This window comes from Papilio xuthus, unplaced genomic scaffold, assembly GCF_000836235.2.
Source record: "Papilio xuthus unplaced genomic scaffold, Pxut_1.1 DF825928.1, whole genome shotgun sequence".
In the NCBI taxonomy this organism is placed as follows: Eukaryota; Metazoa; Arthropoda; class Insecta; order Lepidoptera; family Papilionidae; genus Papilio; species Papilio xuthus.
In genome coordinates this window covers 7728408-7756104 of record NW_013532721.1, presented here as the reverse complement: position 1 = coordinate 7756104, position 27697 = coordinate 7728408, and the positions used below count along the sequence as shown (strand labels likewise).

Sequence of the window (27697 nt, the reverse complement as noted above, 5' to 3'; positions counted from 1 at the left end):
GTGGGAGGTCATTTTCACAAATAAAAATGCCAATATGTTATATTACTTGAATTAATATTATTATAAATATTTGAACACTGACCTAGCGAGCAGCTAAAATTTTCCTTGTTTAATCAGAATAAATACAAGGAAGTACATTTAACAGGGGCGTATAAATAAACGTGTATGTTACCGATATTTAAATGTTTAGGTAAGGGACAGCATTTACGTTAATAACTAGCGAGACTTAAGCAGCAATAAAACCTTTGTTCTCTGCTAGATTACTGTTCTTCATCTTTCTTTACGGCGCGATCCCCTTACTAATAACATTATTTTGTGACTGGAGCAGACAACTTAGCTCACCGATCGGTTTACTTACCTTTAGCTTTTTTAAACTATCTAGTAGTTAGGAATGACATTAACATGTTGTTGAAATTGCGATGAATATAAAATCCAATTTCGGTGCAGTTGAGCGTTACAATCACGATAATTAGTATCGACGTGCCATAACTTCATATCATTGTTCCGATTCAGATAAATCGTTTAATAAATATATTCGATTAATTGCACCATATTGATTCTGAAACGCAAAAATTATTAATTTAAATACGACCTATACTTTATAAACTTCTATGTCGAAGTTTGTTTATTGGTTTAGTAGTTCGATTAATACTGGTTTGATTTTGGAAGATATATGATTGAAAACATACGTAAACCTGAAATTGATGTAAGTTATGAAGGGAAATCGTCAACAACCAAGGTGTAGATAGAGTTTGGAGTTGTTTGTGATAAATACTAATAGAATACAGAGACTGGAATTGTTTCGTGTCAGTTCCTTGGATCTTGGCACGGATTGGATCAGTTCCAGTCTCATGACGCCATGGCATCAGAGAATACAAAGAGATAAGTTCTGAGCATGAAATTTATGACAGGCTTCATAGTGACATGGATTAGCTTATTTATATAAATAATTACATACCTTTCCGTCAAAGTCCCTTTAAAATAGTTTGAACCGCCCTGTGGGCATATACACAGTCAAACAGACAGACAAAATACATTATGTGTAGGTATTGTAGGTAGTTTTTTATATTATATTACACACAGACATTCCAATTTTATTTATATGTTTAGACTAATCATGAACGAATGACCGTTAAGCGATAACCAAGCTTATCGTAAAAAACTAGATTTAAAAGCTGAAAGGATGTAGACCATATGGCAATCTAGGTTATTATATTATTTAATTTTAACACCGTTTCTATGACCTTGATGTAATCTTTAATTTGTAATAAATTGGTACTTTATGAAAGAAATTAATGGGAAACAAATCCTCGACGTCAATATTATCTAGATTAACTTATTAAAGCCTTAGAAATGCTCCTATAAGTAGGCTTATATCTATTGATGTACTCTTGTGATAATAAGATTTATATTAATACGTTTCTCGAAGTGATAACTTTATCGGCGTCCATTAACGAAACTAACGATTGTACGTCGTTAATTAAAATTTACGAAAAATAAATGCACAATTAAAATAAATCACGAAACGAAATTGCAGTGTGAACAATCTTACTTATAATTCCATACGGTTATTCAAAGAAACAATAAATGTTATGTTTTAATAGAATCCTGTAGGCATGCGGACCAATCGGTGGCTCATACTTTCACGTCTGACTCAACAAGACTTGTTCTGGTACAAATATTCTTTAAGCCTTACTAAGTCAATTTCCGAAAAACAATTGCGTCACAAAATTAACACTAATAGAGAACACTTCCACACTCATAATCAATCAAAAATGTGTTGCCTAGTGTCAATATTTCATACTAAATCTATCCTAAGGGTCTATCTTATTGCTCACTTGGCAACTATGACTGTAAGAGTTAATACTATCACATTGTAGGTATATAAAATAATCTTCAAGTAATGTTAATTTCCTAGTAGCGTCTTAAGCCTTGTTCTATGTTCCTGGTAGTACAAAGGCTTCATGTTAGCAATCCTATTTGTTGGAAACTGTTCAATTTGTGACAAGAGTGTGCCACGTGCACATACTCATGCATCCGTCATTTGTGCGGATGCAATGATAAGCCACGACACTATCAATGCAATGTCCTAAAAAAACTTCTCGTCTCCCTTATGCAAGTTCCTCTAATAACATCATTGCAAAATCTCTCTTTTGAGTTAGTTCACAAATAAGATGGTCTCGAGTTATCTGGTGAAACATCCATGCTTATCTTTTGATCAAATAATCAGTAAGTTTAACAAGATTTAAGGTTTAATGTGTTTGAGCATTATAGCATAGCAACAACAGACTAACATGTCATTCCTAAAATTCCTAAGCCTGTAAACTAGTCTTTGTTATTTTCTTTATCACCTTTGTTTACGTTCCTGTTAACAATACAAGTAGCGTAATGGGCATTAGAGTTATGTCAATATTTAATTTAAAATGCCGCCGCACCAATGTTTAGTTTTAGTAATTGGCATCGGAGCATAATGTTCTAGGAACCAATTCATTTGTAAAACAAATAAATGCAACGCTTTCACAAATACCATTAATTGCCGAGGTCATCTTGCATAGAAGTCGATGCTAATGTCTTTTCTAATAATACTGTTATTAACAAAGTACTATCAAGTAGCCCTAAACACTTCGAAACCCATTACACGAACACAAACAATCGTCAGAAAAAATGTCTTAGACAAATAGTTATTAGTATCCGCTGATGCTTATAATTCCGTATAGTTTTATCCACACTTCACAGATTGTTCTATCCATTAAGTCTATCAAGGCATAAAGTTAAAAGGCTAACTTAGGATATATCAATGACGTAATCTTTATTTTATTGTTTACTAACTGTCGCCCGCGACTCATTACGCGCGATATTTAAAAAAAACTTAATTATTAGCCTATTTCTCATCGAGGTTTTTTGAGCCGTACAAAAGATATCTTTTAACAAACATCCATCCGTCCATACATACTATCTAAACATTCGCATTTACAATATTAGTAAGATATGTTTTGACAAAAAATATATGAGTAGACTGATTTCCACATAACCGTTAAAAGAAATTCCAGCTTTTCCTGAAGTTATTTCCAGAGTCTTATTCAAAAGTATACATTAAAAGACAATGCGCTCGTTACCTGTTTATTTCTGATGAGAAAACTTTCCACACAAACAGTTATCTCATGTTAAATTTTTATAGCTCTTTAATTATACATCAGTAATAACAGAGTAAGCGTTAAGCGCGTCATACACCCTCATGTCTAAACTACGCGTGCTTTTTGGCTACTATTAAATACGACCACACATTGACGTTACCTGGATGAGCCAGATACATGGGTCATATATTTATTTTTCAATCTTACATACATTACAGTTGATGTGAGATATAGTAATTATGACCAACCTTACACTCGGGTCGCGTGGGAGATGTATTGAATCTAGATTTCAATTTTAAAGCGGATCAGCTGCCATAAATGATAAGTCCTGACTCATATATTATCTTAAACTTTTAAGTTAAAAGTCTTTATTACAAGAAACACGAACACGTCAAACGTTTAAATTGTTTACGATATGAAGCAATTTCGTAAAATATTTACAAATCGTAAGAGTTCTAACAGAGGCGCAGATTTTCATTAAATTGACTGTACAATATACATTTTATATTTGAAATCATAAACATTTAATTTACCTGAATTTGATTATAAACTTCTTTGGCGTGGCTTTTGTAACGAAGCGCATTTTGTATATAGTTTTATTTATATGTCTTGTATATAAAACAGGTGCATATATATAAAAAATACGGCGACCTTATTACAAAATAAAAATAAAAAACGGGAATGAAAAAGTACGAATCATAATGGTGTAGAGTAGACATAATTATTTATATCCGAATCCGAGAAAGCTAAGATCGCATTGAACTGTAGTCTATGCGGAGTAGTACGGTCTTAAGTTCTAATAAAAGAGCTTATAGTAATTTAGCAAACTCTACCAAGATTAAGACATTGTTTACCACAGTTAATATGTATTATTAATGCATGTTTTTTTATTTCTTTCCTTTGCATAGTAAACAGTGTAAATAACTGTATAACACCGTTGCTTTGACTATTGTGCTGTCAACTAGCATTATGAAAAAAAAAAATTGTTGCAACGCCTCGCTTTTGTCTTTTGACAAGGGGACAGCTTGTCAAAGAGAATGACAAAGCTCTTAACGATTGTGTCCTAAATAACTGACTTTGGTACCCGTTGAATAATAGTTTGGAGGTTAACAGTCATTTTTGTTATTTACTAATTAGAATTAGTTAATGTTTAACCTCTAGTAGTTATTTTTAAATTTTTACTATCTTATGAATCTTATTTCTTACCGATATTATAAATGAGAATATTTATTATAGATGGATGAATGTTAAGAACGGCTAAACGGATCTCGATGAAACATTGCATAGATGTAGAACATAGTCTGGAAGAACGCATAGGCCATTTATTATTATTTTTTAATTCTGCGAGGACAGATTTGCGGGCGACAGCTAGTCATCACATAATTTGTTATCCATGATAAAAATATTTTAATAAATTAAGGACGTAAGAATTTTTTAATAAGGGGCAACGTCATGTCTGAACGTCAAAATCTGTCAAACTCAAGGTATTATTCCCGCGCTAATAGTGTTGTATTGCGTTATTTCTTAATTAACCTTTAACTATAATTTGTCATTTGTTTTGAGTAATTGTTAAAATCGTAGTGGCAATAATTTAAAAAGATTTATTTTGCAACATTTTTAATTTTATTGTACTTGAGCAACTCAATATCGCCTTGTTGGCGCCAAGATTCAATAAGATTTTAGGCGCCGTCTTGCGTTCCTTACATGAATAAAAACAATATGACCAAATACATATTTGCCTTGGCTTACAGAAGACAGAAAACGAGAAAAACATTGGTTGATGCTATTATGTTATTCTCTTTTTAAATGAAATTATCTTGTACCCCACATTCCAATTCATTTTTATTGAACCAAATACTTTTAGACAGCGTTACTTAATCGTTGCATAGACAATAAATTTATAACAATAAAAATATTTAATAACTTTTGTTCTTTTGCAGCGCAATTGTTATTTAAATTTCAATTACTTTTGATCAAAATTGATTACAAAATATTTTCAATAAAAGTGAGAGGCATTTAATTCAAAACATAAATTATACTATGACACGTGATTTCGCTTTGATGGCGCTGAATAAAATGTAATCGTATTGGACAAAAAGTGGTCTTACATCGTTAAGATAAGGTTAATAATAAAAAAAAGCATTGGCATCATTCTTAGATCATGGACATATGTTTTATTTCTTGCCGATGTAATTATGGTAAAGGTAATTTACGACGTGGCTGTATGAAACAATTTCTTTTATACATTTTGCATAATTAATATTTATTTAAATTGTAATAAGCGTGTGAATTACTATAAAATAAATATTTAATTTATTCACCAAATATATTGTCCTATTTTGCGTGTGGCAACATTATATCGCACGTCGAAGTAATCTGTAAAATAATAGCAATATTCACGCAGGGACAATCGTGTGTCGAGGTCGCCCTTCCCTGACGATTCGGAGCTTTATGTTTTAATTTTATACATTATGGTTACAGCGAACCATATTTGCGGCATAATTCAATAAGCGGAGGCTTGATAACTGCTTATTTTATCTTTATTGGTTAATAAATGACGATGTCATGTACGTCGTGTATGAATTTTATAAAAGGCAAGGTTCACTTAATCTCACGCATACTCGTATCTAGATTTGGCCTTATAAGAAATCTCACACGAACCCGCGATATTGATCTATTAATCTTAACAAAGTTTTTAATTGCATTATACAGTTAGTTGATTTGATCTTAGCATTTTATTAATATGATTAGCGTAATTTATCGATATTTTGTGACAGTTATGGCACTAAGCAACAATGTTTTTTTTATTTTTTATACTAAGATAATTCAAATAAAAATAATATAAAATTGGATTATTAATAATTCAATTATATTTATTATCTATTCAATAAGAGACCGTTATCCTTGAAAATATGGAGGGAAATATTAATACTTGCCTTTTATCGAAGCTTTCCAGTACGACGGATTACGCCCAGCTGTAGAATATGTTGCCTTTGCGAATAATTGTTTATTTATAAATATAATGTATTGAAAGAATATCGAGTAAACATGATTCGCCAATTTCATGATTCTAGTTCAAACATTTCAACCTCTATCCAGATTAATTCAGGCTATGGTAAATATTATTTAAGAATCGCTGCCGGCTATCGATGAGTTAAAGTTATTTTTAGTCATTCATAAAAAAGGCAAAGATCTTGTGACCGTACAGCCAAGTCATGAATAAATTAGGCGTTGAGAAAGTGAATTTATTCTATATTTAAATAGCGTTAAAAATAGCTGCAATTATAGCGTTACACGCAACGATTAACTGTGTGCAGTTATTGCACGCCACTCGATGCTATTTAACGATGAAATAAAGGACACCCTTTATTGCGTAGCTTTAGTCTAATTCAATAGAAATGAGAAATTATTTTTAAACATTTTACTGTCTGATGGTGTGGTATTGTCTATGGATATCATTTTTGATCTTTCTTTATTTAAATTGACGAGATAAACATTTCTGTTTTTAACAAGTCTGTGAGTAAAGGTATAAGGCTACTTAACTTTATTTTTATTACTCATTTGTATTGAATTCGACTACATTAATCGAATTAAAGGTGAACAATATATACTTTTTAAACATATTAAGTTTATTTAAACATTTCGCCTAGATTTATTAACTAATGTAAGCTACATTTTATTGAAGATTCGTTAAAATTCAGATAATTATCGTATTTTTTTTCTAAACAAATAATGTATTAAACTGCTCAACTCATGAGGTGTCAAACTTTTATAAACATATCGTATGAATAATCATCTACGTGTATGGTACACGAAAAGCAAATCTCTAACCTTGGTAGGTGTATTTGAATCATAATTTACTCTCCCCAAGCAGACAGCGCCAGTAAACATTAGTATTAGAATGTAAATAATGTCGTCTCACAAAATAATATATCTCTCGATATAACCTCGTATTAATAAATAAAAAAATACATGACGCTTTAAAGGTTATAATGAAAATGTAAGAACATTACGTTATGTTTATTTTTCTAGTGTCGACAACTGAAGTTCGTTTTAATTTGAATAAGACATTTCTACATATACCTAGTCCGATTTCTAATGTAAAAGATTAATAAGCTTATGTAACGTGTGGTAATAAAATAAAGTATTCAACTTTAATAACTATGTAAACAAGCAATAAAGTACTAAGATAGGCCGCAACGTTTGGCAACGTTTTATATTGGCTCTAAATATATTAACGACATCTGGAAGTAATTGTAATGTTTGTCATAGCTCAAACTGTCACGGATACACCTGTTCCAAAATAAAAGGGTGCGTTATAAAACTTCAGCATTTGGCCGTTTCCGCATTAAGTCTTCCTTTATCAGACTATCATCACTCGAAATAGAGAAATAGGTATATAGGTACTAGCTGTCGCCCGCAACTCCTTCCGGGCGGAATTAAAATAAACTTGGTAAGTAGCCTGTGTTTTACCAGACTAGGTTCTTAGTCTATAACAAATTTCAGCGATATCCATTCAGTCGATCGGAGATACCTTTAAACATCCGGCCAACCATCTAAACATTTATATTTACAGTGTTAGTAGGATAAAAAGATAATCAACTACTATCTCCATATTAAAGAGCTTTAGAGATAAAATACACAACGCTTTTGCAAAATAAGTTCAATGACTTTTTAATAGTAAATTCCGGTGAATCTTTTTAAAATTCTCAGTAGTCAGATATGAATCAGATTCTTATTAATATATAAATAACTTGATGATAACACGAATAGTAGCCAAATGTCCTAGATTATTTAAAAATTATGGCATTCCTACACAATGAAATAAATCGAAGCGACTACGTACGGTACAGACTTTATAGCTGAATGTATCTGTGATTTTTATCATCCGATGCTATACAGACTATTAATGCCGGACATCAAAGATTGCTATGAATTATATTGCTCAATCTGGGAATTTGTGACGTCATTCGTAACAATCAGATGCTCATGATACAATGGTACATACTTACTAAACTTGCTTCATTCCAGAAGTATTAACAAAATTATCATTCCTAATTTAAAATATACTTTTTTTTCTCTACCGATTATTTTTTTCAGTCTGTGACTTAATCAAAAAAATTATATGATTTTTTATTTTAGTAAATAACTGTGCAATGTTTCCCGGACAATTACGTCGTAAGCACTTTTTTATTTTTATTTATGGACATGTAGAACAAAAATAAATAAAATTTAGAATAGTCATCATTTATAACGAGGTACAGACATACGTTGTAAATGTCAGATTAGTTTTAATTCATTCACATCTGACGATTGTAATAAAAGTGTATTGTCGCCATAAATCATTATAAAACTTTTGGAAAAACTTTACATGATCGTGAAAGTTTATTTCCGTATTTTTTGAGTAAGATTTATAAACAGCCAGCTATTTTTTGCAAACGTTACTTGTAAGCTTTTTTAAAATTCGAATAGAATGAAAATTTATATGTGTGGTCAACCTAATCAAGTTCTTTTAAGAATGACTAAGCCACTCCGAACACTTAGGACATAGAGGATTAGCTCTGGATACTTGTATGGTTTCATTATGTAGGTTAGACTTATATTTACGAGTCTAGTCTTGCGTCTATTCTTTTAGAGGAACAATGTCTTCACAATGACAAAAATCAGCTCATATTTTTTAGTATTTTAATACGTTGTTGGTGAAAAAGGCCGTAAGTATTTGTTTCCACAACTAAGGGTACAAATAACGTTCATAAGGGAAGGTACGGTTATCAAAAAAACAACCCGATTCTCGAATTGCATTAAAAGATTTTACGATTGATCAAACATTTATACATATGCATAGCTGTGTAAATGTAATCTCAATTGCAAATAACTTCCAGAATTTTACAAATAAAACTTTTTATTGCCGCGATCGTAAAATGTTACTTTAACACATCACTAATTTTAATAGCGAATCACGAATTAATTCGGCGCTAAAGCGCTCATCTTCCAGCTTTTGCTAAACACAGACTTAAAACATATTTTGAAGTAAAATTACATATCTTTTTATAATCTTAAAATTACGATATCACTTCACCAAATATCGTAGATGAACATAGATTGTTTTTAAATCAACGGATTTTCAGTGGCATTAATGCCACGTAATTACTAAATGTCTTAGTCTATTTAGAATTACGTAACTGCAGTCCTTAAATTGGTTTGTTTAATCGTTACTATTATGTTAATTTGTCACTCACGCGCATGCAATGACATAAATGATCTAATCAGATGCAATCTCTTGTCATTGACTTTGCTACGAGCTAGGCAAAGCGACGCGCTGCAATCTTGACGGCCTGCATATTACTGCATGTTTAAAGTAGAGCAATGTTACTGCTAAAACTAGTATTTTATATATTTCTTGCACTCGTACATTACATAAACTCCTTATACGGCCATATATCGTGATACTTCAGTAAGAAATCAAATAAATCAAAGAAATATATAATTACGATAATAGAGTGAAAAGTATTATATTAAAACGAACTATAGTAGTATGTACAATAACGAACTTCTGGAGAAGTTCTAAATTATGTCGTGAGTCATTTGTTTTTTTATATTTACGGTGTCCGCGAATTTAACAAAATGAAAGAGTTTCATGGTGTATACTTTCAATCTTTTCTTTAAGTGTAGCCAATAATTATACACTAATTTAATAAGGTTATTAGATAATTGTATTGTATATTTCAGCAAGCAATTTGTTTAATTTACAAGCAGCTAGTGTGCAAACTGGCTGTCTATTGATGCATTAAAGAGTTGAGGTTCCTAATATAGTAGTAGCCTGATTAGTACTGCATCCGATTAAGGAGTCATCGCAATACTTTGAATAAGTGGATCGGTATTTCAATGTATTAAGTTATGCGTCATGTATTGCTTTATTTTGAAATATTCCAAACATCATGCTCGTACTATTATTAAGTGATACTGAGATAAAAGACGAAAATCGCATATTTTTTTCTTTTAAATTTATTCAAGTCCGTCAATGTCAGTCTAAATCTGATGTCCATGTTGACGTGAGAAAAATTGCAGTTCGCAGTACTTAAATTTTATTTAACAAGTTAATAAAAAATATTTTATTTTTAATACTGTTACGTCTTTCTTTGAAGTTTTCGGAAGCTGCATTAATCTTTGATATTGTATCTTTATAATCATCTCACCTCATTTCGCAAACTTTAGTTTGATGTGCGAAATTATTTGCTACTTTTTTCGTTAAGAATTATACACGTCAGGTTCCTTGACCTACATATTTATATTGTGTATATAACACGATAATATAGATAACGTTATCATTGTTTCAACAGATTAAATACAAGGAATTTGTATTTCAATTACTAAGAAAAGTAACTTAACAGGAAATACTTAATACTTTGCAGTCTTTATAAAACTAAATATGTTTTATTTGGATATTTTGGCAGTGCAGACTCGCAGTAACTATATTTAATCAGGATCTATCCAATATGTCTATCTCTAGTGGAGTATCCCAATCATTCTTTTATTTTAAATCGAATGCATAAAGTTCACCCAACACACTATGATCGCTTCTCCACTAGTTGAGGGACCTGATTTAAAACACGTAATTGTCTCTGGACAGTTTATGGCGCGTCGTTTATTTTTATAGTGTCACATTCCCGCGCACGTTGACCGACATCACGCCTCTATATTGTCTGTGGCATCATCACATCTGTACCTTTGCCGAGAATATCTATTTTATAGTTTACAAAATATTTACTGAAATATACAAATTGGTACAAACTGGTATATTTAATATTCTGTCTGTGGGATCCAACGATGCTTTATAATAATGTGCAAATTTCAATACAGTTATACAACAATATACGACATATACAATCCTCGCATCGCCGAACTGGTTTGCAGACAGAAACAATGCTGTCAACGTGTTATTGTTTTAAATTGGGACTTCCTTGCGGCGCGGCTACTAGCGCCGAGGCTCACTCACTTTTCTTATTGGTCGGTTTATGGCCGTCTTCCTGTGTTTGCTTGTTCCTACATCGTGCTTTGAACTGACTTGTTTACGGATTTATTAATTAATTTCTAATAGACCGTTTCAAAAATCTAGTAACAGTCTATTCAAATTGTTAGCATTTTGAAAGTATGAATATTTAGACCAATATTTGACCTTGAATTAACGAAAGTTTTTTTACTTAAGAAAAGTAAATATGAACTTGTCACATAAAGAGGTTGGTTAAATAATAATGGTTTCATATAACTTAGCTTAGACTTATAATAGATAGAGATAGATAAAGTAATTCGATAAAGTTGAAATGTATCGTTTCATTTTGCACTTTTAAATGCAAATGTTAAAACGAAAACTAGTATCAAACAAGTTTTAATTATTAGCGATGGAATAGATATAAATAACAAGCTTTATTGCATTGCAAAGGTTAGTTCCCTCTGTAACTTGTTAAATAGAGTAATCATTAAAAATAAAGGTTGCAAATAAATTTTAAAATTATTCCGCGTATCAGTTGATTGAAAAGTTATATGTGAATTAGTCAAAAACGAATTAGTGATAAGTTCAATTAAAATTGTAACAAAACGTTTATATTTAATTGCGAGCGATTTTAAAATTGTATTATTTATTTCTTTTACAATTTTATTACCAATTGGTATGATGTCTATCATATTTGTTTCATGTTACTTCAATGTACCGAAATAAGCTTTTTACATAAAGTTCAACGAATTCACGAGTAGTAATTAGCAGTGGAGAGTAATTACTGTTTTTGTTTTAATGGTTACTTTACAAGGAAGTAACGGAAGACTGATTCCTTAGCTTAATGTGTTTGATACTTGTACATCGCTAGTTTCAAAAAATCAAAACTCTAAGATACATTTTGCGTATCTAGTAAACATTCTAGTACTATTCTTCTCATGTTAGATAACATAAGCTCGGTATATCAGGCTCCCTCTCGTCACATCTGTCCTATAATAGCTCGGCAAGATGGTGAAGCATACTTGTATACCCTAAAACTTATTGTCTGCCTCTATGAACTAGGTAACAAACGGGTGATGTCAGTCACATACAGTTTAATAGTAAAAGAGACAGTTTAAATGCCTCCTACGGAGACTGCGGCCGACGGCATGCTCTGCCTGTCGCGACATGAGAACTGCCCTTGGCACGAAGCCCTCAAGTCTGCTGAGATCACCTGGACAGGTCTACAGTACACCTGTCTTAAGATCCTTCATCTATACTGCAAAGTCTTCGAAAAGGAGGAGGTGCTCGAGTTAGTTCTTAGGTAAGTTTACCTTTACTTTTTACTGGTTTGATATTGCTATCGGTCTTTACTTGTACTTATGTTGTATTAGATTACTAAACTAGGCGTCTTTAGGCATCTGTTTTTTAGAAGGTGATCGAACCAATTACCGTTTAGGTCTTGGAAAGTTGATCTTTCATTAAACACTAACAAGAACAGTTTTATAGCAAGCCATTTGGTCTTTACGATAAAGTTAACGTGTGATCTTCGATGTATCGATTGCGCGGCGAGGTGTTATCGAGTAATACGAAATTAATTATCGCATCTCATAAAGTGTAGCGATCGACCGACATTATGGCTATTTAATGGAAACGAAAACGTGTAGTGTTGGCACTATCCCAGATATTTCGAGCAATGTGTGTACACCAGTATTTGCTTGTTTAGAATTGGAAATAATAATAAAACAAAATTACAGTGGGATAGCTAAGTTCTATTTTATATATTATTGCAATCGGAAATAGTTATGTTAATTCTGACTGAGTTTCAAAGTTGTTTTTAAAATTCATGGCCAATTTTGTAATGTTACTTCATCTTGTCTCTGCCTTCATTTGTTTTAATATAAGACGTCATCACCGTCTTTATTATTTAAACAAACATTGTTATTTTAAGAATGTATGCAAGACAATATTTGTTTATTCCGAACATTGAATATACAATATGCCTGGTGTTTATTGTCACGTTTATATTTAATAAACAATACATAAGACAATTTATATTTTTTGTTGTTTACATTTTTTATGATGCGCTAAAAATGGTCTCCTGTGATTGGATTTTAGTCATACATTATTAGCTTATGTCCCGATAACCCCAAGTAGAGGTGACAAGGTATTTTGTAAAAGAGATGAACTGTCTTGTTTGTAATATCTCTTCAGTCATTTTTTTTAATTCTTTTAAATAAAATTGCACGACTTCGAACAGTTCTTTCGTTGGACCCAACCTACGGAGTTCTAACTTAAAAATAACTATTCTTGCAATATATTTGTCAACACTAATCCGGACGTCTGGAGGGATAATCTACGTATTTCCTAATTCTTTAAGTTGGTATTTAGAGCACGGTAGAGACATTCTTGGCATAGCGCACATACGACAGACCAAGGTCGGGTGACGACTATAAACTGTCAATTTGACAAGCTTGCTACGTCTCGTAGGACGTGTATTATTAAGATCAAAGATATCTACTAACTTTCATGTTGTATGAGGAAGACATTTTTTGCTAAAATATACGGCTAGTGTTTGAATTGAAATCTGAATACAACTCAATCGATAGAAAAGTTTTTGGTTGATGATCAAATTGTGTTTCAGCTGTCTTTTATAAATAAAATTGACCGCTATACAGTAATATTTATTTTTAAATTTTACTATTAAAATAAACCAGAGAAAGAAACTAAACAATAGCTAAAAACTAGATCATAAACAAAGATGAAAATTTCATTCAAACTTTGAGAAAACGTTTGATATGTGTTTCCTGTGCACGTTTTTATGTTCACTAGATGCACCGATGGATGTAAACAGTTGAATTATGATTATTATTTGTTTAAACATCTGTACAATACACAAAGAAGATTTTTGCTATAAAACTTGTGATAAAACGAAAGAATTTTGCTTTTACCACCTTTGCTAAAAGAAGCGTCATCATTGTAACGTTAAATAATAAAATAGGTACACTACACGTCCATTAAACACCACTTACCCCGTTGATTGGAAAGATTTTTATGTAAGGCGTGTCTACAGATACTGTAAGTCTTCGACCCCGACCTTTACCTCGAGTCTAATGGAACGAACCAGCCAAGCCCACCGCATTTACTTTGCATTGCTTTCAAAACAAATTAATCTGATAATAGGGTTCCCACACCGCCGTGGATTACTGTTAAGATTTTAAATGTATCACACAGAAATGTAATAGAAATACTAACAACAAATTTAATTAGATTATGAATGGAAGTACAAATTATTACGGAAAAGTTTATATAGCACCATAACCAAATATTCTTTTATTTTAATATTAATATGTTACTGGCTGATTAGAATTTCATAAGAAATAAAACAAATCATCAACAATAAATAATTAAGCGTGATAATAAATTTTGAAATTAATATTTTAATAGCTTTTTCATTTTGTTACTAGCAGACATGTCACATTAGACCTTCGACGTTCATCGATTCCTTTTAAAATATGTTTATTTTAAACAGGCTGTAACATTTTATATAAGCTTAGCAGCCGTTGTTTTGACATGGTCTAACATGTGAACGGTTCGATTGTCTTGGAACTGAACCAAGAAGTATCCATTGTCGGTGACGTCATCTCATTCATGTGCCATGTACTCATCCCCCTTACGTCACGATAATAAATAAATTGTAAAACTATTTCGGTGTGCCACACGACCGCCTCGTGAGAATACAGGAAGCGGGAATCATTTTATATTTGTGTGATTCGTAAATTATTGTAATTTATGTTTATTTAAGTGATTAGAACTATATTGGGAAAGCATAATAACTAGGCTTTTCCGTATTTAACGCGCGTCGCGGTTAAGCCACATTTTGAAACAAGTGACGTTGGTTTTGTGTGATTATTGCGAAAATTTTGAATGACATTTATTTTAACTACAAACTGATATTTTATTTTATTAAATACCAGAAAATATCTAAAATATTAATTGGCTTCTTTATTGTTTATATGATTTTACTGATTTGCCTGAGTATATTCCGCGTTTTAGTTTTCATAAGTATGAGTTTATTCTCTATTGTTAGAGTAATGTCTAGATTGTCTTTTGTTTCATACGTCTTATGTTTCTTCCTGCGAAGGCATCTTGTACGCGTTTTATAACGAGCACTACAATTAGGGCAAAAACACGTAGTCATTTCACCTTTGACCTGTTTGTCTTTTCGCAACTTTGACAATTTATAATTTTTAAAATGGACCAGCAAAATAGAAAATAATATATGAAATGTAGAACGTTGTAATAAATTAATATAAGATTTTTGTGTAACTCCATTTGAACTACTAGTTTAGACTAGTGCCAAGATTTGATCACTATATTTCAGTTTATCTCTGCGCCTAGAGCATATTTTATTTTGAACACTTAATAAATTTGATAAATGGATTAATCTAGTTTCAAAATATAAAGATAAAATAAGTATGTATGTGTCATTGAACCCGAGTTTTTCCCCACTTTACAAAGAAATTATTGAAGTGTGTTAGATGGATGAAAATATATTTTTTTACCTGTATTTCGTAAATGGAAACTCATGGTAATACAACTTGTGACATCTCTTATGAACAGATGTTTCTATAATAATAACAATAGCGTTTACAAACATCCTGTACATTTCAAACGCATTGTTTTATACAGCGGACGTATCTTGCTTAGAATAATCTTACAAGTGTCGTGTTTGTACGTTTAATAGCTATATAATCGGTTATAAACTATACTTTGTACCTTTTGGTTTAAAAATAAATTAACGTACACAATGAATAAACTTTTACATGGTGTTCGTTGTATGAATGCAAAATGTTTGTTATATATTTTTCACTTTCTTTGATTTTTGTGCTTGAGAGTTGATATTAGAATAGTCTTATGGAGTGAAAGATCTATACAACAGGGTGTTCTAAAAACTACTTCATCTATATGCTAATAGTGGAGGGATTTTGTAAATGCATAAAGACGTAATTAAAATTTATATTCGCTTTGTTGAGGATGTTATTAAATTTAATGTCGCTCGTATTCTCTGACTAATCAAAACCAGTCACTGTCGCACCTGCTATTTCTTCGCACCTACGCCATAGAGCTAACTGTAAGGCCGAGTTCACATTGGATCAGTTCCAACTCGCTATTCGCGAAAAATGAATCTGTCACGTATTTCTAACGCCTATGAAATAAATAAATAACGATGATTTATTACCCTGGTGGCGATTTCACCGCTGGAAGTTTAACGGCAGCGGCAATAAATGACGATTGTAAATTAAGAATAGATTTATGATTGTTTTCATTGGAAGCGCGAGTGCTGTGATCGGCCGCGGTTTTGTTTTCCATCCTGTGTGTAGATGTCTTTAGATAATTAAATACGTCATTCCTTCATTTCAGCTTTGTATCAGTTATTTTGCAAAACGTTTTAAAATTAATAACCAATTATAATATTTGAGTAGAGTGCGTAACTACCAGGGACCTTAATCATGATATAATTTCTATAACAAAGAGAATATTAATACATCTTTAATTCCTCTCAAACTTTTTTTGATTTCATGGCTCCTAAAATTTTACGAAAATGCATCGTTAAAATTAATACAGAATTTGTAATGGGCTAGTTAAAATATTTTCTTAACAGCTTTGTTCGTGAAACAATTGTAAATCACACATCAAAGCAATGTGTTTAAGTGCAGTCTATGTGTTTCTAATGATAAACAAAACTTTGTTATGGCGAAACATTTATTGTTCCTTGTTTCCTTGTTCTCGTACGTCAGGGTTTTGACTAATTATGACAGATATAAACTTAATGCTACTACATTCCGTTGTTATTTGTTTGAATTCTTCTTGCATTCTTAGAGACCAGTACCTCTTTAGTATGTAACTTTTTGTCTACCAAAGAGGTTGAATACTTCAAACAGTATTAATCAGAACTGTCTGTTTAACTTTAGAAGTTTTATTATAAATGAAAACTGATCATATCTATTTTTGTTAAAAGACATTGCAAGTATATTGCGTTATCTTCTGCATAAACAATAGCAGTGGTTACCGGTTCCTGCCATAACACGACGCATTTACTGCACCCGAACTAATTCACATTGGTATACGATTTAATGTGTCAACCTTGTGTCAACACACAATATACGAGCGGAAGGGAGCAGTTTTTATAACTCTTTGTAAATATTAATAATTTTGTTATTAAATCGTGTCCCGATATTTCTACAAAATTTTGAAAAGTGTTCTATAATGAAATTATAAAAACCGAAAAGTTTGCGACTTCAAAACTGAGACATTTATAAAAGCAATTATATCCTTCATACGCTGAGCTGAATGACTCCTTTTGACACACTTTTAATTGCGCTTTATATTTTTTCATCTGTGTTGTAATAAATTTATTTATTTCTTTCTATTATAATTTCTTTTAACGAAATCAAGGCGTGTTTAGCTTCTATTATTTCATTTGACCCCATTTCTATAAATAACCTCACCACTTTATTTTCGTGTTAATCTTCATAAACTTTCGTCGTGTGCCATAAGTGCATGAGTAACATTGTAATTACAGCAATGAGTGAGATACAACTTAGTGTGCCATAGCAAATCCAACTTAATGGCTATGTAAATTATGTCTAAAATACTTTATATGTTTAGTTAGCGGAAGTCAAAGTAGTTGAGCAATAATTAGGGATGTTTTTTTGTTGATACATAAATCAATTTCTATGATTAATTTTGTCAACAGCAGTGTCTTGATTTACGTACATATTCTTTTACAGCCGCACCCGATAATCGATCCCCAATCGATAATAAGTTAGACTGCAAACTAATATTTTTGCTTTCTCAATCTTTAATTATTTAAGGAGTAAGTAATAAATGACTGCAGATCTTAAATACATCTTTGATGAAGTAAATCGGCTCAGTGACAAAATGCAGTTGTCGGCGTCTACGTCAAACATGCGAAGATTAACTGACTCGCGATGAATGATAGATTATTGTCGGGGTTCTATTCCCGTTACAGTTTTCAAACGAAAACGTCAAGGAACCAACAGAAAATAGAAGACTTTCCTCTAAGCACATCAATTTATTTATAGTTTTATTTAATTTCTATCTCACAGTACATAAAAGAATTATTTATATTTTAGAAGACAAGCTTAAGAAATGTGTGTACAATGAAACTGTACTATGTTTTCGGAACGGAGAATTTACTCTTCTTACCGTCATAACGCTTGAAATAACCATAAAAACGTTTTATTTATAGTCATGATAAACATCTTACTGCACTGTGACAACACTGAAGTTTTTTTTTCGTTCATTACAATTAAAATCATCATTAGAGTGTCAACCCTATAATCATATAATCAAAGGATTAATAGAAAGGCATGCAATAACAAAAGTCGTTGACATCATAGATGGCGCCGCCGCTGCAGCCTGCGCATACCAATTAAGCGAATTACAAATGCCGTGGGAACTGACACTATCTCGTATCGGTTGTTGCGAGCCGCCTCACACCGCAGTCATTATTACCTTATCACTTTGCATATAGATAAATATCTATATGCAAAGTACATAGAGGATGTTCAAAAGATGACTTACATTAAATTACCTTAAAGTTATTCGAAATCGAACGGTACACAATCACTGCGTTATGTCTATATAATTTTCTCTTGACTTATCTCTGTTTTCGAACCGGAAATTTGGAACACCCTAGATCTAAGAAAGGCAGCGAAGCGAAGAAAAGCTACATAAAATCCTGTATTCATACACGTGACTGGACAAATCGACTGTGACCTTGAGCAAAGTGGAGAGTTCAAAGTTAAGCCATTACGAGACAGTATGAAGGTCGCGGAAGGCGCGGCAGCGTACTGAACACAGGTTGGAAGAAGTTTAACGCCGCCGAAGATAAGTGGACTAGCTACAATTTAATTGTGAAATTGTTCTTGTAAAAAGGAAATAGCATGAAGACTTCATTTTCATTTTGTAATTTTATTATTTGGGCACAACATTGTTACTTCTTATAAATACATCATTATATCAAAGACATTTTGGTTTTCGGAACATTTAAAATTACAAAGTTATGCCCGTCGTTGCTTCGATTACAACAGAGTCAATAATTTCGCGTACCTACTTATATAATGTTCTTTTCGAGATGTATTAATATTGAGTGGGAGTGATCAGTACCTTTGGACCTTTTAGTGTTTACGATTTCAAAACAAATATCAGGCGGGATGTATCGGAGCGGCGCCACTGCTCCAGAATAGATGTTTGGAGTACGATCTGTTTTATGTACACTGTCTTCCGGATACTATCATAATTTTATATGTTAACCATGATATTTGGAAAATCAAGGATATAATAATATGTTATTTTATATTAGTTCATAGATACGAAAATCATACGAAAATTTTAAATCAACGATTTTTTATGTAAGATTATTGTATTATTTTAAGATCCTATTCACCTTTAAAAGCAATAATTCATTTTACCTTGAAATTAGACGAGTAATATCTTAGTAAAGAAAACTTATCCGTGTAACAAAACATGTGACAGCCATCTAACATATGATAAGTCAATAAATGCAACTTAATTAAGTTAAAGTTTCTCATTTAACGTAATGTTATGTTTTACAAGTCAAATTACAAGGATAGCTGATTAAAAACATTTGCTTTTAGGACTAGTCTCGGTCTGATTAAAACTAATGGTGTTCCTAGTGTAAGAGTGAATCATATTAGGTCGTTTGTAATTTACCAGCGGTGTATCCGTACTCGAGCAGGTAGCGTGGTATTCGCCAGGTTGGTATTCCATTGCTGGATAATGTATATTTAGTGTTTATATGTCACTGTAGTTCAAGGTTCGATGTACACGTGTTTTGTATACAATAAATAAATCTTCATGAATTCTAATTCATTTTGGTAGATAGAGTCTGAAAGCCCTATTTCTATTCGCTTTGTACGAGATTGAATAATGATGTCAGTATATAAGCTTTTATTATATTATTAGCTGTCGCCCTCGACTTCGTTCGCGCAGAATTAATAAAAATAATTAGCAGCCGATGTGTCTTCCAGACTATGCTCTACACCTATGCCAAATTTCACAGAGTTAAACCCATCTGAAGATACATTCTAAGAAATATCCATTCTTCCATCCATCCATCCAAATATTCGCATTTGTAATATCTTTAGAGTTCATTTCCAGAGGGCATTGATTTAAAACACTTATCATATTAATATATTGCGAATTATGTGCACTCAGCCATATCGGACGAATGACGTCACATTCTGACTCTCCATACAATGACCCATCTTGATGCAAACAAATGTCAAGATTCACGATCGTTATAATAATATTAGCTTCTATTGATTACCTTCTTCGTGAAAATTTTTATGGTGTGCCATGAATTTTAAGGACTCCAAAAATGTACGCTGAATGACGAGTATGCATCTTAAGGAGTCGTTAAGTAGTGACTACGGGATCCAATTAAATAACGCATGTCTTTGTGATTGCAATTTGAAAAACAAAAGAAAATCGTGACAATTAATGTTTGCAGATCAACATAACGATATCACACTTTACATATTGAAGTTGTCAAGTACAGGCATTGATGTGTGTCGGACGGTCACGCAACATCGCCGGCCTATTAGGTGTACGACGCCTCGTCACGACCATGCTCAGTGTATTTATAGATGAGACTTGTTTGTACATGCTAATTGTATAAACGAATCCTAACAGGGTTGGCAGTACTTATGCAAATTCAGGTTTTTCGTATCGTGGCAACCCTAATTTTTCTCCTGACAAATAAAATAATTTTTGATAGCTTTAAATATCCTACAAATACAATTAAGTTTAAAAAGTTGCTCTTTATTGAAATTTAATGATAACTTTATCTACTGTATTTGATGTGAAAACATTTTATTATTTTTATAATCGTTTTCACAAAAAGAACCTATACTTGTTCTACGTCCTCGTAAACCTAAATTTAAATTCTATTTTTGATTGTACTTGAACTCACTGAAGATCAAATAATACAAAAAAGGACCACGGACTTTCAAACTGCGAACTGTAAGAGATCGTCTGGGCTATTTATATTGCACCTCAAAGATACTTGTACTAAGATTTATCAAACAAAGATAATTACTCCATTACATTAGTGTAATGTAACTACGAGAGATAAACACAACATACCATTAAACTCACGCTCGTGACCTTGAATAGTAAAAATTATTAAACAGGACAGACTCAATCAGTACGGCGATCAAATCACCAAGTTAATGATAAAAAAGACTCTTGTTGGCAACTGTGTTAAGAGCATTCTAAGTTTGAAACTAATGTGGTTATGTTTTGTTTACAGGAAGACATGCAAGTCATGCGGCTGCGACCGGCTGCAGCACTCGGTGTACCACGAGGAGCTGGGCTCCGTGCGCGACCGGCTCGGCCTGCGCGACGCACGACTTAACCACCACACCTATGACAGCCCTCCCGGACTCACTGCCAAGCAGGTAACACTTAGCTACTAGTGGATAAAACCTTGGGGAGTCTCTATTTCAACTTATCATGTGCTTAAAATTTAAAATATTTTTCAATGACGATAAAAAGCAAAGTCCCTCATCTTCTTCTCAATAACACATAACAATTCAAGTTCAGGTTCAAGAAGTTCAAGAGTGGACTTGACGTATAATAAAAAGGACCTTTTAACAAACCATGTAAAAAAGATATCATCCGATATTACAAAACTTTGTAAGCTGTTTTCGAAGGCAAGGTTCAATGTTTAATGGCACGTGTACATTAAACGTGTCTCGTTCAAAGCTATACCCTAACTTTACCGCCGATGATCTCTTACAACAAATGTGTGTACAAAAAATATAAAAAAAGAATATCCAATAATACCCGACCTCCAGCTCAGCAGGAACACTACCGTTTACATCGTCTGTCAGGTGTTTCAATTAACGCCAATGCTCCCAAACTGGGTGCAGTCAATGTCAGTCGTTTCGCACGTGACCTTCTCACCTACCAACTATAGTAGCAGTATTAAAAACTAGCAGATATTTCATTGTTAAGACAATTTATTGCCGGAAATATGTATATGCAATTATTATACTGTCTGCACATTTTTTTACATTTCAGACGGAATTATATTGGGCTTCGCTAGCCGAGCGAGCGCCGACTAGCGTAGGGGGCGCCACTGGGTCGGCGGCGTGGCGCGCGTGGAGAATCCGAGCTTTAGCCATGCAGTTACCCAAACAAGACCTATCTCTATCTCACTGCCGACATATAGATGAACAGCATCGTAAGCAGTTTGAAGATTTTGTTTCGGCCAGGAACGAAATTGCTCTAGACATCGGTAAGCAGCGCCATCTATTGATATAAAGATAATTTGAAATGTCATTTTATATTTTTTTAAATTAATTGTTTACTTTTAGGTCTAGCTTGCCAGCATCATGGTGCTTCTATTGAATGCATGGGATGCAACAAACCTATTCGGAGTGGAAGTATTATGGTTCAAGCTCCAAGGATAGGGGAAGAGGTAAACTTAACTAAATTTGTTACCTGTGTAATGCTATGTACAGAATAGAATTGAGATGGACTTAAGAAGAAGTTAAGTAGTAGTGTAAATAAAACTAATTCACACCTATAATTAAAGAGCTAGTTAACTTTTAATACATTGGCTAATTTTTGGAATAGTAAATAGTAGATACAACTAGTAGACGATAAAATAATTAATACAAAGGTGGCGTTCCACCCGGCATGCTTTACGTGCTCGGAGTGCGATGAGCTGCTGGTGGAGCTGGCGTACTGCGCGTTGGATGGCCGGCTCTACTGCGTGCGCCACTACTCCGAGCGCCTCAAGCCGCGCTGTCACGCCTGCGATGAGGTTAGTTAGACAAATTATGACATATGTCATATATATATGAACATACTAATTATATTTTTAATTGTACTACTACAGCCATCTATTGGAGAAAAGACACTAAAAAATATATCTCTTTTCGACGATAGATGGCAGGCAAACTTTGCCACGCACGCCATCTATCGCCGAAAAAGGTTACTAGAAAAAATAAAAGTGCCATCTGTTAGTGAAAAGCACCGAGTTTATTTCCATCTTTCTGACGGTAGATGGCAGGCGAAAAATTTCTCAGCACGTCATCTATCGATGAAAAGATTCGCCAAGACTTTTTACATTTAATATTATGACATGAAACTTATGACTTTTGAATAATGGTTGGGACAATTTTATAAAAACACTAATTAATAAATATCTAACTCCTGGTTATGTGATTAGTTCAAAAGGTATTGGCAAACTGTTTAGTCATATCTACAGGCGCTTTTAAAGTGTGTCGATAAACAATATTTGATTTTCATTGAAGATATAATGGAAATGGCCGTGAAATAATAAACAAAAGTTTCCACATAAACGAAAGCACAAAGGTGGGAATATGTGGCATCAATGGACGCTATTCTGGTCTCTAATCGACCATCTGTCAGCGTGATGGTTACCAGGTGCATACATTGACAGATGGCCGTTCTCTTTAATGTGGAAACAGAAATCCTACATCACAAAGGAATAGTACTCTTTGTATTAATGGCTGGATGGGGTAAAACTTGATGGGTGTCAACATGGCAGTAGGCCTAATCAGATTCTTTTATTGCAAATATTTTGTCTTTGTTGTCCTTTTAAACTTACCTATGGCGTCCCCTACTTATTGAGCACGAATTTTCTACTACTAGTTTATCTTGCATTCTCATACCATGTTATGTTTCTGCGATGTGTGTCGAATGGTAAGTTTATTCATAACAATCTAATAAATAAAATCCCGGGTTGTACGAAATACAAATGCATTATTGCAACTCCTTTCAATTCATCGTGTATTTGCGTCGGACAGTGTTCGCAACGTTAATTATAACCGCCCCCAATAACATCGAACCCGCGCCGTATGACTAACACAACTAATGAATGCAAGTTGAATACAATATTTATTACATTGTTATTAGCCACACTTGAAAAAGCCTAAGGTGGTGTATATAGAAATTCACCATATCATTAATCTAATCCTAATTGTAACGTATAAATTGCAACTATTACGTATACTCAGTAAGATGAATTTATTTTACTAAGACTAGGAAATTCAGCGTAAAAGCGTTTTGTACGCTATCATCTTCATTAAATTCCGAATGCTTACTCAAAGAATAATTTACAATAAAAAAAAATAGATTTTCGAATCGACATATACGCGGTATATTATAGACAGCCGCATTTAGGTCATAAAAAAGAAAGATATACATATCTATATTGTTAAAATCCGCTTCCTCCTCTCAGTTGGGTCGCGCTGGGCCATGACAATATAAATGAGGTGCAACTGTGCTCCCATTCATGCGGGAATGGCGCTTCTATAAATTATCCGAGTGTCGTAAACTTTGTGGCCTCGCGTTTGCGAAAAGCTCGACTCCCATAAATGTCAAATAGTGACAAACGAACTCCTGTGTCTGTTCACAAGGTCTCCTGACTGTAAACAACCAGGCCTTTTATATTTTTGGCAAACGCGTTCCTCCATATTTTATCATTATTGATGTAGTTACTATTAGATCATTCGTTCTGCTAAATGATCATTGCAGCTACGCGTTATTTCTACCTATCAGGACTTCGTTTAGAAACCCTACTACAAATTCCACTATTTCAAAATTAAAAATATCAAAGTAAATTATCTAACTAAGCTCCATTTTAATAAAACAACATTCAAATGATTGGTGTATTTAATTGAACGCTTTTCGATTAGGAACAGATTGATATTGTTGGATAAGTTCAGTTTTATTTTTAATTGACCCCGAAGTGATAGCGTCTTAGATACAGCTTAAAATACGTTTAAAATATTTTTTTCTCTAATCATCTGTATATATTCCCTTGAAAATTTTCTCAGTTCATGAACAACCTTCTAATTTGTTTATATTAGATCCTTCTATATTTGAACACACCATACCATTTACCACGTTCGCCTAATAAATTAGTTTGGTTTTGATTTTAGTTAAAAATAAACTTTTGGTACAGTTAGAGTAGTGTGCAGAATCGTTCACACCTTGAGCGCCATTCGGTCGAAGCTGCACAGAGCGGGAAATTCGCGCGCCCTTACACGACCAACGTTCAGACGCGATAGTTGTCAGTAAAAAGTGTCTACTAACAAAGTTTAACTTTTTGGTAAGTCAATTACTGTTACTTGTAATCATATTAATTTGAATTGTTAATAAAACGGTTAATCAAACGATGAAAAAGTCATTCGTACAGGGAAGAGGTATTGACTAGTTTCAGACTCACTAATCTCTTTCTTCACGGGTAGTAATTACGAAAGTGTTGACAATTTAATTTTCATATTTTTATTAATAATTTTCATTTAGTATTATATTTATAATAAAATAATTGATTGTTCTTTCTTCTAACGAAACATAGAATAATAAACTTGGATGTTATTGTTGTAAAATTACCAAATAATAATAATGTTTGATTAAGAATAGTACTCGAGTCACTAACAATAAACAGGAACAGAAGTCTTAATATTTTCATAATTCGCATCTGAATTTATTGATAACCTTTTGAGTCAGTGATTTATTGTGGCTGCATCTGGAGTGGCGTGGCCTATATTGTGCGAATAAATTACTAAAGCTAAAAGCAGTTGCCTAATTTGTTTGGCAAATTGACTTTAAATTAAATTAAAAATCTCTTGTATTCGATTATTGTGATATATTTAAATAGGTTAGACTTTATTTGATTATCTTTTTTATGTAATATGAAATAGTTATACGTAGTTTATTTTCTAATTTTCCGCCAGTTGTGTCGTAAGGCTTGTCAACCATGTGTAACTCGACTATCGATCCTCTAAATAGCGATTGATCTCTTTGAAGTGTCGGTCGTCTGGGAATGTTTACGGACACAGCTTCGGTGTAATAAATATAATTAACCCATGTCTACGGGGACTTGGGTGACGGTGGAGTGAGATCAAACCTCTTTGAACAGCTATCGAAGACGTGCCTCTTCCAGTGTTTCATTCCAGTTTAGGGTCATTTGATAGTTTTCGAATTTATCCACGTGTCCAGTGTGTGCTGTAACGAGCTATTTAGTGAGATATTAATGTGAGTTTTGTTTTTAAATATTTCATTTTTTAATTTAAAAGCTTGCCAGAAATATTTTTAATTTTAAAATTAAAAATTAACTATTTAGTTTTTCAGTTTAAAAAATTAGTTTTTATACTATTCAAACTAGTATTCGCAGTAAACAAAATTATAAATATGCTGTTACAAAATTTCTTACGTTTATTTAAATAAAAAAAATCAATATTTTAAAAATTGGGCGTCAATCTGAAACAATTTTTATAAATAGTAATTTAAACATGATTTTGCTATTCGATGACAGATGGCGCGCTAGTTAAACAAAGTAATACCGAAATCAAAGGCTACAATAATACTAATTATAATATTCTTTTAACATAACGAGAGTTTAATACCATTTGCATACTAAAAAAAAAGTTATACTATCCAATAAAATTTTTAATATTGAAGAGATTGTGCAATCCTTTTTTTGTTTCCAAAATCTGCTATTAAAGAGGAATACGTTTAATAAAGTATACAAAATAATGGAGCATTGTCCCTAGATGGATTGGATGCCTTGTTTTATCATATTGTGTAATAATGTTTACAGCGCACTTACTGATGGCTTTATACACGTTTAAATTTGATGGCGTATTTTCGACGAACTATTTGTCGCGCACTATTAATTCGTTGCGGGGAAGTCGTGTAGGTCAGTTCCACTACGATGTGTACTTGCCCTTTATATACAAGTCGTTTTGTGTCTACATTTAACAATTAGGCCTTTCGTACACAATGTGGTTTTAGTCGCTAAGCATTTCGTATTGCAATTTCATAAAAATTCGTACACAGAACGCGTCACCGACATTTTGTTCTTTAGTCGCCAAAAACAGTTGCTCTCGACCCGCTTGTCAAGATCTTCGGCGAGAAAAGTCGACGATTCAATTGTACATTGAGTCGTCGACATTTCGAGCGACATTTGCTACGCAAAGATACAAAGTTTCCTAGATCACGTTGCCTTGTGTACGAAGGGGCTTAGATTTATACAATTGTAGAATGTGTCCATATTTCTAAGCAAGTTTTGGAATAATTAATGTAAATCCCACACGATGTGGCCTATAAAAGCGGTGACACTTTGTTTTCCGCCCACCATCTTTCATATGGTTGCATTAATAATCTTAGTATCGTTTGGAGGTCGACCGTGAAAAATGTCGTTGACATAAGCCGTGCGAATACTTGGCAAAAATATAAGATTCTGCGCAGTTGATTATCTCTTGTCATATTGACGCTTACAATTTGACGGCTCGCCAATTTTATTATTTAATTTAATAAGATATTTTTGTACTAAAGCAAATATTATTTTCCGTTTAAAGAAAATCGTGATAAACTGTGAATAATTTAAAATATTGTTATTGAGTTAAAGAGGAATGGGTAAATGGCTTAACTTTATTCTTCTCGTCATCGTCGTCGTCTTCAAAAAAGATAAACGTCGCCAAGAGGGATGGGGGGGGGG

At 32.8% G+C, this 27697-nt stretch overlaps 1 protein-coding gene across 2 annotated transcripts in view; it reads left to right on the top strand.

Moving 5' to 3' along the window:
* Nucleotides 1-27697, top strand: part of Lmpt (four and a half LIM domains protein limpet) — a 93490-nt gene that overhangs the window by 36434 nt on the left and 29359 nt on the right. Inside the window, exons 1-5 of one of the 2 annotated variants that reach the window (XM_013322399.1) lie at nt 12228-12427; nt 21467-21614; nt 22240-22456; nt 22536-22639; nt 22844-22987. In XM_013322399.1, the coding sequence (XP_013177853.1) occupies nt 12243-12427; nt 21467-21614; nt 22240-22456; nt 22536-22639; nt 22844-22987 (798 nt within the window). In that variant the 5' untranslated portion in view covers nt 12228-12242. Of the gene's footprint in view, nt 1-12227; nt 12428-21466; nt 21615-22239; nt 22457-22535; nt 22640-22843; nt 22988-27697 lie in introns of those variants that run through there. The other variant, XM_013322400.1, reaches the window with a different exon arrangement.